Source organism: Perca fluviatilis, chromosome 24 (assembly GCF_010015445.1).
Source record: "Perca fluviatilis chromosome 24, GENO_Pfluv_1.0, whole genome shotgun sequence".
In the NCBI taxonomy this organism is placed as follows: Eukaryota; Metazoa; Chordata; class Actinopteri; order Perciformes; family Percidae; genus Perca; species Perca fluviatilis.
Genome location: NC_053135.1, coordinates 9,267,955 through 9,283,319, shown reverse-complemented (window position 1 = coordinate 9,283,319; position 15,365 = coordinate 9,267,955). Strand labels below are relative to the sequence as shown.

General features: G+C 43.4%; 1 protein-coding gene across 3 annotated transcripts in view; it reads right to left on the bottom strand.

Annotated features, from left to right (window-relative positions):
- The window catches only part of pard3ba (par-3 family cell polarity regulator beta a), a 143,896-nt gene that overhangs the window by 58,094 nt on the left and 70,437 nt on the right, over positions 1–15,365 (bottom strand). For 2 of the 3 annotated variants that reach the window (XM_039793245.1, XM_039793247.1), the window contains 4 exons: positions 14,871–15,003; positions 13,298–13,433; positions 12,475–12,575; positions 7,747–7,791 (listed from right to left, as the gene is read on the bottom strand). In XM_039793245.1, coding sequence (XP_039649179.1) covers positions 7,747–7,791; positions 12,475–12,575; positions 13,298–13,433; positions 14,871–15,003 — 415 coding nt within the window. The remainder of the gene's footprint in view (positions 1–7,746; positions 7,792–12,474; positions 12,576–13,297; positions 13,434–14,870; positions 15,004–15,365) is intronic. The other variant, XM_039793246.1, reaches the window with a different exon arrangement.

Sequence of the window (15,365 nt, the reverse complement as noted above, 5' to 3'; positions counted from 1 at the left end):
TGCTACTGGTTCAAGCTGGTGCGCATATTTGACAAACAGCCGAACAGCCAAACAGGCCAGGATGGTGGCAATGCCCTTCACAGCTGTAACACTCCTCCATCCAAGATCAAGCGATAATGTCACCTCTTTTTCTGTTTTGGTCTTTTTTTTTTTTTTTTTTATCTCACTCTATTAGCGAGTAGCGAAGTGGGAGGGCTTATTTTGCTTGTCAAGGTTTCAGAAGTAACATTTTCTGCAAAGAAAAGGTAATGGCAGTGGGAGCAGTTCAAAAGCTTAGATGGACATTAAACTCCCAGTTAAATCATCAGTACAAAATATGATTGACTGTTAGAAAAATATCTCTTTTCAGTTCTTTGATAAAAAAAATGTTTTAGAAAGTGCATGCAGTATAAACTTCAGGATAGTAGTCAAGTACAACTCAGTACATTTCAGTAAGAAACATCCAATTAAGGAGCTTAAAAGTCTGAAATGAATGAGTGAAGCTAAAAGATTACTCTTTGTAGAAATTGGATAATACACACAGCATTCCAAACTCTTCACTGTTGGATTATGGGTGAATATTTGATGTATTAAGCTGCTGTTGTGTGGTGTTTTGGTCCCGATTTTGGCTCCTGATTGCTTTCTAAATTTCCTACAGCCCTGACAAACGCCTCTGACCGGCTTCTTTTCACCAGCAATTGCAGCCACTGCCTCGTCATTTTACAAACTCTGTGTTGCCTGGGCAGTTATTTTCTCCCCCTTGCCACTATACCGGCACATGAGAAAGTAGTTCCCAAGCAATGTGTTTCCATGTGTCGTTTTTCTTATTCAAATCCCAGAAGATTGTTTGAGTTATACAGTCGAGAACTGGGAAGTCACTGACCATGACAATCCGCTTTTCCCTCCATTTTAGTTTATTTTTTACATAGAAACAAAACTGACATAATTAAAACTGATGACCACAACATAAAGAGTTATGTCATTAATGTATCAATGAGTGTTGAGGAACATTGGAAATATCGTAGTAAGAAAACTTTCAAAAAGGTAAAAAAAGGCCAAAAAAATGTTGATGAAAAGAACCTGCCAATTACCACATTCAAATGGAGCTTGCATTCACACTAAACACACAAACACTCTCCAGTACCCACAATCACCCATTCAGAAGCCCACACCTGCTTGCATATCGTAGATGTACAGTATGCACAACAATTGCAAACATCCACCTACACACATGCCTAACCTGCACACATCTCAATGTGTATATTGTGACTTTGCTAAAGGCTGTCTAGTCTGTATTGAACAGACAGCAGGGAAGTCTTTGCCTAAAACGTAGCCTTGGGGTCCTGCTGTGCTGACAGGCCCTGCAAAGACTTACAGCGCTCCATGATGCTGCTTTGTACTTTAAAAGTGAGAGTGACACACCTGCAACCTGTCTGGGTGAGGCACAACCGATTCTCTACTTTTATGTCACGGGGGTCAAAATACTGATATTTTGTGTGAATTATTTGAAGATAATAATTGCAGTCTGACTCTAAATGTCTGTCGGTTCTGAATAAGTCTGCCAATAACTCTCAAATTATTTCACCCAATGAACACAAGAATGAATCAACTGCAGAAATGTCCAAATTACAGGCTTTGCCATACCAACTCTGTGTGCAGTACAAATTGAATACACCACTCAGACCTATGCACACATACACACACACACATACACACACACGTCTACACACAAACACACACTGCTAAGCCCGGCCACCAACTTACACTATCCAATCAACCGGGTGGGCTAACACCAAACTATTAAACAAGATATTGTCTTATTTATATTAAATTTAATATTGTTGTACCAGTCAAAACATACAAATACACACACTTACACACATCCCAATACAAACCCTGGCACGCTGCTGAACCCTCCCACAGTGTCTCAACAGGCCTTTAACACTTACCTATCAACTGGACTATAATGTGCTTCGCAGCAAGCAGCTCTGTAGCACACTGGCTGCAAGGTTGCCACGGTTACAAGAAAGTGACCCCTCCATCCAAACCGCTAGGGGTGGCAGTGGTGGTACGGAGCAGGTGTGTGTGTGTGTGTGTGTGTGTGTGTGTGTGTGTGTGTGAAGGATGATGGTGAGTTGCCAAGGAGACACTTTGGCCAACAGTGAAAAGGGGCTTGTTGCTTCCAGCCATAGTTCTTTAAAACGGGTACAGGTAGCACAGACACACACACACACACACACACACACACACACACACACACACACACACACACACACACACACACACACGAATCACTACAGTGCTCACAGATATGCTTATAGAAACACACATGTAGGTCACAGATCCACACACACACTTTTCCATCTAGCATCCAATCTCAGGACATGACCAATAAAACCCAGAGCCATTTTTCTGGAGACCTGTAAAACAGGCTCTGACCTGCAATCCTCTATAAAAACACATGGCACATACACACACACACACACAACACTCAACACACTACACACACACGTAAAAGAAAGCCTGCTCTCAGTGTCACCCTTTTCAATAAAGGTTATTGAATTTAATCCAACAGAAGCATTAAACACACTGTTACAAGGGATAGAATGGTCCCTTTCCTGTGTTACACTGTTTCAATAAAAGTTATTTTATGCAAGTGAAGCCATAACAACGTGAATTACAATAGATATTAACAAATCTCATCTCAATAAATGTTTATGAATGTATTTAAGATCTTAAAACTACACAAAGTAATGGAAAGAACACACAATAGGCCTGTCATGACACTAATAGCATTGCTTCATCCTAGATTAAATGTACTGACTAAAGGCTTTTAAAGCTTTATTGGAGCAAACCTATGATGACATGCGAGACATCCAAAGAGTCAAAAGCATGGCATGACGCATGTACTGTAGGCATGGACAAAACATCTCATGAAAAAGCCAAAACCAAAAATGTGTTGCAGCGTAATGTTCTCAAAACTTTCACACTTTCCTACTCTGGCTGTGGTGCTCTGCTCCAATCCCACTGAAGATGTAAATCTTTCAGAATGAGTAAAAAAAAAAAAAAAAAATTGTAGTTTCATTTTTCTTTAGTAATCACCTAAAACAGCTGGGCACTGTAGTGTTTAGCAAACACATCATCAAACAGGGGTGATAAGCGCATTTATTAGGGACTATTTTCATCTGAGTATTAATACACATTTGACTTAGTGAGTATCTACAGCATATTCTTCATTCTGACGTCCTAACATACGACAGACTTGACTTCAAACCAAATCACTTCAGACAACTGTAAAGCCAGCAAAAGCAAATCCAATTCATGTTATGGCCGATCAAAACTCCACTCCAATTAAAGAGCTGTCCAGTCATTAAGCATCCCTCCGTCACTATCTGAATGCACTCAGCTCTATCAGAGGCACAGGATGAAGCTGGATGGAGGTGCTGCTCTGGCAGTAATTGGGTTTAGCTGTTTAGATGTATGAGAGAATGGGAACATATGGGCCGTGTGTATTCAGCCTCCGACTAGATGAATGGCTTTAATAACTGGAGGGGACTTAAAAGGCCATTTCATAATTACTGCTTACCTCTACTGGATTACAGCAGCGCAGGGGGTTGGCAGAGTATGGATGAGGTTTGGAGCAAATAGTGTGGAGCGGGACATGTGCCATTTGTAAACGTGTGGTAGATAAAAGTGCTTGTGCATTGAGGGAGAAACACACACACACACACACACACACACACACACACACACACACACACACACACACACACACACACACACACACACACACACACACACACACACACACACACACACACACACACACACACACACAGCTATATTTGTGAAGGTATTCATTGAATACCACACTACCCAAACACTCTGCATGCTAGTCTCACCACCGGGGGCTTGATGTCTTTTCTGGGAGAACATTTTAGACCAGGTCCCAAACTTTCAGAATACCTACCTGAACAAGATATGCATCATTTAGGACCTGATATGACAGGGATACAAGGAAAATCAGACCCAGCCCTAATAGGCACAAGGATAATTAGACAGGATCCAAAAAGCTGTGGACCCCAAGAAACCCAAATACAGAGAGAACTCTGGCAGCAGCATGATGCCTCCACCAGTTAATGAGCAGCCACAGTCAGAAAGAGGAGCAACTCATTTCACTTTTCCTACACTTCACACCTGGTTGCCTCAAGGTCTAAGATGTTGACCATGTAAAAATTGCAGAATTGGCCCTTATAGGCATAGGCGCACGCACACGTGCACACACACAAACACACACACAAATTGCTGCAACATGACGACTTTCAGTTTAAATCAACAACGACACATCGGAGGGAAAGAGAGAGGGAGCGAGCTTTAGGAGCGAATGACAGCGAGAGGCAGAGTTACACAAGACCCAAACAAAGAGTGTGTAAACAAAGCAGAGGCTTCAGCGCTGGCAGGACGCCGGCTGGTTTTAAAGTCTTAAAGTGCGGAGAGAAAACAACAGGGACTAATAGGGCGCACAGAGCAACGGCACCGGTGGCTGTGCTGCAGGGTTCGCCGTAAACTCTGAAGCATGGAATATCCAGTCAACAACGGATAGCTTCAAACGATCATCAGAAAGCACACACACGGAGAGAAACATACAAAAGACTGAGAAAAACCACATACGCAACTAGAAATTGGAGCAACATCACAAGCAAATGCAAGTACATGTGCAGTATTGCAGTAAAATCCTCTGCACAGCCCCAAATGCTGTGTGTGTGTGTGTGTGTGTGTGTGTGTGTGTGTGTGTGTGTGTGTGTGTGTGTGCGTGTGTGGGTGCGTGCTGGATGAGCTCCCAGGTGTGTTGTAAGAGGGCAGCCTGCTGCCAAGGGAGATGTTAGACTCTAAGGGAGAAAAATGGGGGGTGTGGGGGTGAATTAAGGGATATCTGTTCATTATTCTTTTGGCTGTCTGCCACACGCACGCACACACACACACACAGACGCACGCACGCACGCTAAGAGATGCTGGGCTCTTCTGACTTGGTAGAGGAAACTCTGAGACTAGAGCATGTTCACCATAATCACATAAGGCTGGAACAGATACAGCTGCAGAGAATGGAGAGAGAGAGAGAGAGAGAGAGAGAGAGAAATAAAAAAAGAATCAGCCTGTTGAGAGAAAGAGAATTGAAACGATCATAAAGAGGGAATCGGATGTAGCAGAGAAGGAGGGAGAGAAAATAAGAAAGAGAGATGAAGGTTTGGGATTTGAGAGGATACTAAAAGTGGGGATGAGCCTGGCGACAAAGAGCAGGAGACAGAATAATCATGAGAGAAGAGACTGGGAAGAAGCAGGGAAGAACGAGAGCGGTAGCAAAGATGAAAGTGAAAAAAGGAAAAGCTCTATTGAAGATGGAGACTCCTAAGACAGGAGAATCAAGAGAGAAGAAAGAGAAAGAGGGAGAGTGGGACAGCGTGAGTAAGTGGCAGTAAGAAAGATGGAGCGAGAGTAGAGAGAGAGAGAGAGAGTTAGAGGAGTGAAAGCGCTCCTCGCAGCGGCTCGAGCCAGAGAGAAAAAGGGTTTTAGCCAGATTAAAGAAGCCAGGCAGGCCTCTTAAGATCATCCGCCTAATGAAATATGTCAAAGCCCATAAAGAAACACTGAGGCCATTTAGGAAGGAGGGTGGGGGTGTAGCGCAGGAAGCTAGGCAAATACACGGCGTCAGCAAAAATGAAAAACACGCAAAAGCACTGTCAATACACATTAGCTAAGACGTCAAGGGGAGAGGAGATGGAAAAAAAAAAGAAAGGAATGCTGCAGCAGGGAAATGGATCGCTTTATATATCATAAGGGTCATGGGTGCTGATCAGAAATGCCAGAAAATGATAGCAGCAGAGAGGAGGAGCAGGAGGAGGATATCATGGAGGAGGCAAAGCCACTTGTGTGAATGCTGAGTGTTGGGGATTTGAGGTCACCAGCAGTGCTCAGGCCATTTGTATTCCACAGGCAACAGGTTTAGTTGGCTTGTTGCAGGTGGATATAAAAGATCAGTGTGTGTGTGTGAGTGTGAGAGAGAGAGAGAGAGAGAGAGAGAGAGAGAAGAGAGAGAGAGAGAGAGAGAGAGAGGGAGAGACTCAAAGAGGTGTCTGGTAAGGAATTTCTTAAGTGGGTCTTGTGGGAAAGTGTCCAGTATCAACAATCTGCAGATTAAATCAACTGCTTTATCATGTACAACTATGTGTGTGTGTGTGTGTGTGTGTGTGTGTGTGTGTGTGTGTGTGTGTGTGTGAGAGAGAGACAGAGACACAGAGGGAGCCAGGCCTGTTTTGGACAAAACTTTCTGGTCATGATTCCTTTCTTATACAAGCCTTGTTGCCATATTAAAATACAGTGGCTGTTCTGAATGAGATTAACCTATACTGCTGAACTCCACAATTAAAACCATGACTCCTGCAGCCCAACTAGAGATGGTCAGCTGAGCGTGCACGTGCTATCTTTCAGCAAGACTCTGATTTACAGTACCAGTACCATTCAAGTGAATGAGAAAGCGTGTCCAAACTTTTGACTGGTACTGTATATTCATAGTACTGGAGTTGTGCAGAACAACCACACAGAGAATGCTGGAGCAGTTACAGTATATGTGACTCAGTGGAAGTTCATTGCTGCCCTATCTGCTCCCACATACAGCCCTGCAACTGCTATGTACAAGATATGAATTTAGGAACACTTTAAAGCCCCTTTCAGACATGGCATACCTAAAAGTGAAAGTTAAAGTGATGGCTTTTCCTCACTTCCGACATCCATTACATACATTTTCCTTCCTCCGCGCGATATTTAGCACCTGCTGCACTAGAGGGACGTCAAGGAAGAAGAGTGTTCTCGCAGGCTGCATCGCTGATGGATTTTCAAACTTATTTTGCAGTTGAAGCCTTAATTACGTATCAGCGTGAGGGATGCTCGGTCGCCCCCTTCTCACAGTGAACCCCCTAATAAATTAATTTAATCAATTTCATCCTTTAATATCATTAGATGGCAAATTCTGATTCCTGTTTTTATAATGGCTGACAAGCACGGCATAACAATATGTTAAACTGGGATCCTTGCTTTTTCCTTTTGTGTAAAAGTGACTCGGGACATGAGACTGACATGTTAAATTGCCATCAGATTTGCATAACGAGGTACATGTCTGAGAGGGGCTTTAGTCAGTGGTAATCCTAAAACAAACCGTTGTTCCTGGATTCAGAAAGCGCTTCAAATCTAGAGTGGATTATATATACAGTTTGAACCACTGCTGTGTAATGTCAGTCAGTAAAAGCAAATGGTAAAACTGACTTTATATTTTACCTTTTAACCAGACTTTTCTCAAATAAAATGAGGCAGAACTGAGTGCAGAAGAATAAGTGAAGCGGAAGCCATTGTAATGCTATATGGCTGCTGTCAGCTGGGTGAGGACTGAGCGCTGTGGGCCTGCTGACCTGGACGGCTATAAAGCAGCGAGAGCTCAGACACTAAGTGCTTCACAACTCAACTTTGTCAGCCGGGGTAGTGGAGGGAGGGGGAGGCAAAGGAGAATGAGGAATAAAGAAATGTTTTAGAATAGATAAGAAAAAAAAAACAAACAGAGAAAATGAGAATCTGCACGCAGAAGGTCAATTTCTTTCCATGTGTGGATGGACCTAACTGTTGCACTGTGCGAGAAAAAGAGAAATGTGGCTGAATGGTGGATTAAAAAGGAAAAGAGGAAAGCGGTTTGCATGTGTTTAGATTATATCAAACACTCACCTTTCCTCTGCCCGACCAGTGATCCCATGTTGCTCTCGTCAGCCACTATAACACACACACACACACACACACACACACACACACACACACACACACACACACACACACACACACACACACACACACACACACACACACACACACACACACACACACACACAAAAATCACACAGTTAATAGCTCATATTATTACGTGCCACACATACTGAAATACAGAGCAGCTTTGTGCTGCTTTGTAAACAGTTATAATGGTATCTACTGGTGCTGGCACATGCTGTAAATGACTCCCTGCAGGAGTGTCAGACAGAGGAGGACGAGGGAGGGACAAAATGAGACAGACTGCAAGAGGAAATGAAAAAAAGAGGCAGAAATGTAAGAAACCAGAAGACAGAGTGATATTGTGCCTGTGAGAGAAAATGAGAACAGATAGAGGCGAGACAATAAATAAAAAAAAAAATAAAAGGGAGGAAAAGGAAAACAAGAAGAAACCCCTACCCAACACCACCTAATCTAACTACATAGGATTGCAGTTGGCCAGCAGCAGCCGCCACAGGCAGTGCACCATGGGATACAATAATAGGTTTTCATTATGCTGCTGTTTCTCTTAAATAATCCTTTTCATCTTTTCATGAGGTCAATTTTCCCGGCAGACAGATGAGGGAGAGAACACGAGAGGAAGGGACAATATTGAAAGGACGAGAGAAGTCCGAAGAAGGGATAAACTGTGAGTAGAGGGAGCACAGAGTGACAGGTGCAGGGTGACAGGGTGTGTCAGATCAAAAGAGCTTGCATCATAAAATCCTGCAGAAAAACATCTATAGCAACCAAAACAAAGAAATAGAAATATGTTTCCTGTGCACACTTGCCAGATTATATATATATATATATAAAAAGAATACTTTTAAAGTTTAGAAAAAAAGCTATTGCAGGCGATATGACCCCTGACAGATAATGAAAAGCTTCCTTTTCTGTGGAGGAAAGATAGAAGTCTGCATGGCCAGCGGCCACATTTGTTTACTCGTGCCACAGTGGAAGGCTACAAATTTAGAAACCCTCTTCTGACCTCCAGTCCGCTACATTATAGTGTTACGTATGTGTGGATAGTATAACTAGCTAATGTAAGGGTATTCATACAAACCTGCAGAGGCATGATATATACTGTTGACAAGTTATGCATTTATATGGAAGTGAGGTAAGGGAAAGTGCAGGATAGAGGGAGGAAGTGAAAGAGAGAAAATGTGGGATTGAGTCTGAGACACGGAGAGACGGGGAGCATCAAAAACACAGAGTCATATAAGGAGCAGAAAGAAGCTGCAAGAAAGTTGAGGAAAAGAGGAAAGACAAAAAGGGAGTTTGAGAGTCAGCGATGGATCCAGAGAGGTTGAGAGACGTGTGGAGACAGACCGAGCCAGCAACTGAGAGAGACGCAGAGAGTTAATGAGACAGAGGGAGTCAGTGTAGCTGCTGGATCCGTTTCCATGGGTTTCTCTTCACATCCAGATTTGACCTCTTGGCCTCGGAAAGTATGAATGTGCTCTGGAAGCTGTTGGACTATTAGGCCTAGTCTCCATTTACTCTTTTATGGCTCCATACTGTCTGTCTATTGCACACAATGTACTTCTGACACTGCTGGGTGTTTTTCTTTGTTTGTTCATGCCCTGCTTGGTATTTCAGACACTGCTTCTAGTCATAATCCCTGGGATTTTTATGAAATCAAACCCATTTTTGATCCTATTTATGGTCGGTAGTTCTTCTACAATGGCCATTCAACGGGATTCACAGGAAATGATGCATGCATGTAATCCAGCGCAATTTGATCTCGTTGTTACAGTATCAGCCCCACTGTTTACTGTTCACTCACACAGTGTCAGACCTGTATCAACTGGTGAAAAAACAGGGTATATTGTGAAGAAGCAGCGAGGAAGATCTTGTAGATCGAACGGCTGCCTTGAAAAGAGAAAAAAGTATCTATTTGGAGCCTAACAGTGTGCAGACCCCCTTTTGTGTCCCGCAGTGAAGTATTTTTGCCTGGAATGTGCTTACGCCACTTGGTCCCTCTTCTGTAGATTTATTGTGAAGAAGCCACAGAAAGAGAAGAAAAGCCACAATCATTCAGAACTGGCGAAACTCGACAGAACGATGGCTTTGAAGACCTTGTTACTACCTCGGTTGTTTGCTACCAACTGAGCAAGAGGGTGAGCTGCATGAATGACATGACGTTCCAGAGGATGCTGCGTAGGGCTGCTCCTGCGTTATATCCAGTGACTACATTTAAACTATACTTTTTATGAAACAAAAACAAATTACAACATTAGACAGCCAATCACAAACATTATTAGATCTTGGTAGAAGCATGCTGCTTGCTTACTGACGGCAATGACATTTACTCAGGTATTAAAATTGGGTATTGAATGACAAGGCATTTTTCGATACTCTATACTTTAAAGGCAATTCGGTCGGTGCCTAAAAAGAATTGAATTCGGTACCCAGCCTTAGCTACATTTACATACATATAATTTTTCTGGTTTTTGCCCTTATTCCGAAAAGGGCAATATTCCGACCAGAGATGTGGACATGCATCTCCACCTCAGCCTTGAAAACGGTTGGCTAGTTGGTTTGCGTGTACAACGACCACAGCAACGCACAGAGCTGACCGTAAGCCGTAAACCAGCAAGGGGCCATAAACAGGCCGCAAACTGCGGTAAAACCCCCAAATGAGACGCATATTTCCAATGCGCTGTGCATGTAAGCACACTCACTAACTCCACTTCTGTTCCTCAGTCTGTCTTGAATAGTGAAAGTACTTATGCTTTTAATTCAACCCGAGACATTGCACACCAAATAACTTAGTTTGGAAGTGTAGTCCATACACATCCTGGTAAAAGGTCTGATGTTTGAATGCATTTTGAGCATCTCAAAGCCAATCCAAACTAGACCATAGATTGATAAATGCACCGGTTTCCATTATTGTTCGTTCCGTCATACTTGCTTGATTACGTTAGATCTATTACAGTGTTTTATTTTACCTTCTAAAAATGATGTCATACAGTGCAAATGAGAGCAAAAAGTCTTCTTTCTGGTGCTTTCAGGCACTTGTGGTACAGCTGTAGTGTCAGTGACTCAACTATTCACTGCATCAGCAGGCGGTGTGGGAGTAGATTTCTCTCTGTGTGTGTGTGTGTGTGTGTGTGTGTGTGTGTGTGTGTGTGTGTGTGTGTGTGTGTGTGTGTGTGTTGTGTGTGTGTGTGTGTGTGTGGAAGTGGAAGCTCTGAGTCAACAGACTATTTGCTAAGGCATCCAGGGTCAATAAAAGAAGCTCACCTCCTTCTGTCAAGTGGGGTTTAATAAAAGCTAACCGGCTCTGTGGTGCGGCTAAAGCTCAGATTCATGTGACCGTAAAGACTGACATGTGGGAAACTCTCCAGAGGTAGACAGGGTCAGCATCTGAGGTCATATGTGTTCAGAGCTCCTGCCATCTTTACACATGTACTGTACACACACACACAACCACACAACACACACACACACACACACACACACACACACACACACACACACACACACACACACACACACACACACACACACACACACACACACACACACACACACACACACACACACACACACACACACACACACACACACAGCTCTGCTAGCTACCTTGTTTCAGCCCTGAGCACTTTGGAGAGGGAATGGATGAATAGAACCAGAGAAATAACAAAAAAAACGATTGAAATGGAGGATGGCCAGAAATGGAGATAGAAGCTAGAGAGGGGAGGCAGACAGCGGTGGGTATTGGAGTGGGTCCTCAGTGGGATTGAGCAGAGAGAGACTGTGTTTGAGTGTGCGTGGCCGCGTGTGCAGACCGCCCTTGTCCATAATGAAAGCCAATCAGCTTGGGTGGCAGAGGCGTGCGCCGCAGGAAGAAAGCCAATCCACTGAACCTAATGAACCACGATTGGAAATCAGAGCGAGGCAGAGAAGAAAGAGAGATGGATAGAAGAGAGCAAGAGCAGTGAACTCGTCGGCTTTAGGTTGAGAAAGAAAGCACCGAAAGGGAAAATAGAGATAAACAAAGATGGAGGAAATGCTGAGAAATGGCAATAAAAAGACCACTGGCCGCATCCCAATAGTCAGGGGGGACAAAGACAATTGAAGGAAAGTATGAAAAAAGGGAAAAAATAAGAGATAAAGAAAGTAGATTGGAAGGACAGACAGAAAAAGAGGACAGGAGAGACGGGGTCAGCTTGGGGTTAATATGAGGAAATAAGCCCCTTCGTTCTCACCTTCCACACACAGCAAGCCATGAGATTGGAAACCTCACGCCTTACACACACACACAGACACACACACACACACACACACACACACACACACACACACAAGCCCCTGGGTTTATGAGTTCAGGGGGTCAATTCCCCTCTGGCCAGGGATAATAGGAGAGGGCTACATATCACAACAAAGAAATGTAGTGATAAGAGGCATGTGATAGCTGTTGTGGTTGTGTGTGTGTGTGTGTGTGTGTGTGTGTGTGTGTGTGTGTGTGTGTGTGTGTGTGTGTGTGTGTGTGTGTGTGTGTGTGTGTAGTCTGGCTCCGTAATTAGACTCTTATGTTGGTCGGCTGGTTTGTGAGGGTTTCTGACTCAGAAAATGCATTCAATCTGGTGAGAACTAAAGCAACAGCTTCTTTCATTGATGAGAGGGTTTGAGTGTGTTAACACTCACCCAGGTCCATGCTCTTGGACGCTCTGTTACGAGGTCTGTTGTCCTCGTTGCTGGCTTCCGGGACTGCTCCTGGGCCGCTTCTGGACCGCATCTGAACCTCACTGCAAAGCAACAGTCACGATTACTGTCAATCAATCAATTGATCAATAGTCACTCTTGAACCGGCGCAGCCACGGTGCTAAAGTCTTGTAGGGACTCGTTGGTTACATCAACCAAACAAGAAGGAGTAAATTCAATTTAAAATCCACACACAACAGACAACAAACGGATCATTCAATTTCCTCCACTCCAGATGGCATGATTCAGTAAAACAATAGCATGTACTGTCTCTATTAAACTTTCAGGGAAATGAGTATATTGATGCCAGAGTCGGATTCTGAGATACTGCACACACGCAGATTTCCAAACATACTCATTCAGAAGACAGTTGTTGTTACTTTTATGGTGTGTGCTGCTGCTGTCTGTGCGGCAGTAGCTTGTACAGCAGCAGGATACTAGCAGAAGTATCATAGCTCTTTCTACGCCTTCAAACTCCGACAGAATTGACTCTATTATGATATAATTACTTATGCATAATGCAAATAGGCTATTGCAATTAGACTGTATGATCTAAATAATGCATATGAGCCATATATTTAGAGTAATGGCTCTTCTTTATCTCATAACAGCGCCCTATATTAAGAGTGGCATTAGAATATAATAACTCTACCCTGTGTGTAGTTTAATAGAGTGCTGATGGTGCAGTGTACTGGAGATTGTGTGTGTGTGCGTGCGTGCGTGAGTGCGTGCATGCGTGTGTGTGTGTGTGCTATGTGTGGGGTACCTGTGGCGTGGTAAGGCTCTATTGATTTCTTCCACAGTGCCAGGGGAGGGTGGCGGGGGGAAGCCTTCCTCAAGCTCCTCATCGTCGTTGCCGTAGTGACCGTAGCTGCCATTGGCGGCCGCAGCGGGATACAGAGCTGAGGAGAAACATAACAAGCCAACAGGTGAAAAAAAAGACTACACTGATTTGGTTTTCCAAAGAATACTTGGAATACAGAAAAGGTGTTCAATCAACAAAACAGATTTTCAGTAGCTTTTTGGGTGATTTTCTTTAAGCTTTTAACTGAACTGGATTCCCTCTAATGTCAGTGCTGAAGGTAATACGGGCTAAAGACATTCTGAAAGCGTGTTTCTGAGTATTGTTTAGTGTCTATATTAATCAGCACAGGGAAGGATATTCAAATACAGACTGTAAGTTTGGCTTCAACGGAGCAGGATGTGGAGCAACTATTTTTCTGACTTAATGTAGTGGCATTTTTTGCAACATGACCAATTATCTGAATTCAATGTATACAGTATTACATATTTTACATTTCATAAAACAATTGACCTTTGCAATGAGAATCAAATACCCCAAACAGTAAACAATACAACATGGCTCTTACACAGACATAAGACACAATGAAAATCAGTGTGTCTTTTCATTTGAGGATGAATGCTATCAATACAGATCTTAGCAAGGTCAGACATTTAGAAAGCATAAGTATATGGATCACAAAAACACACATACTCCCATAAATAAACACACCATACACAATGCACATTTAAACAACACACAAACACACAGAATAATCACTTCAACACAAAGACCCTTTCAACTCTTCCTACATCACACCCCCCGCCCTGTACAAAATGACTGTAAGTGTACTGCCGCTCCAGTCTGATGGAGAGCTGACAGAGAAAAGCATCTCCAGCTCCCTGCATCCCAGGGGGTGACGGAGACGAAGGAAGAGAGATACAGAATGAATTTAAAACAGTCTTCTTCTTTTCTTTTCTTTTTTACACAACAGCACAATACCCTGTATGCAAATCTGGCCCACTTAGAAGCCGTTTCATCAGCGTAATGATTCCAAGGTCAGATCGTTTGCACATGAAAAGAAAGCGTCGCGTTCGGAAAAACATAGTTAATGACTTTCTCCCGCTATAAATATGCAGCGGCGAGAGTGGAAAGAGACATAATGACAGAGCTGGGAAATATATATGACAATTCTGTAATGCAGTGCTATAAGATGCTCAGGGTGGCTGCAACAGGCAACAATGCCAGGAGTGTTGGCTGGGTGCCATGCTGTGCAGCTATGGCAAACACACATGTATACTGTAAGCACACACACACACACACACACACACACACACACACACACACACACACACACACACACACACACACACACACACACACACACACACACACACACACACACACACACAGGCTGACAAACATACTGAGTGTACACACTCAGTCGCAGATAACGGGAGTACACAAACACTCAAACCCTAATGTTGACTATCTGACAGTTCAAATGGACAAATATTGTGCACAGGGTGATTTGTCGAGTGTGTGGCTGCGTGCTCACCAATTCCAGAGTCGCCGTACGCGTAGTTGTTGGTCGCCTTTGGAGCGTGACCGGCGCCGTTCATAGTGGGCTCTGTGTTCGGGGGTCTAGAGGGCCCTGAGGGCCCCTGGTATGCACTGTGGCCCTGTGGCTCCTGTCAACAAAGAGAGATTAGGAGAGGTGATGAGAATGGTTATTAAGGGCTCATATGCAAAAATATGTGCCAAATCCAAGCCTAGGTTGTCACTCATGAAAAATTGATGATGTTGCCTCACACATCAGAAGATTAAAGTCTTGTCTCTTATTACCCAGAAGGACAGGACTAATGTCTTTTTTATTCCTTTTGTTTATCGCGTATCAGCCACTGTGGTCGACTGCTGGTATATACAGAATATAACTAAATATCAGCTACAAATCCAACAATGCTTACAAAAACGGTCCAATCTAAAGCAGTGTATCAGTCAAAGACTTGCATTATTTATCCTGGATCTATTCTGCATTAATATTACAGGTAGA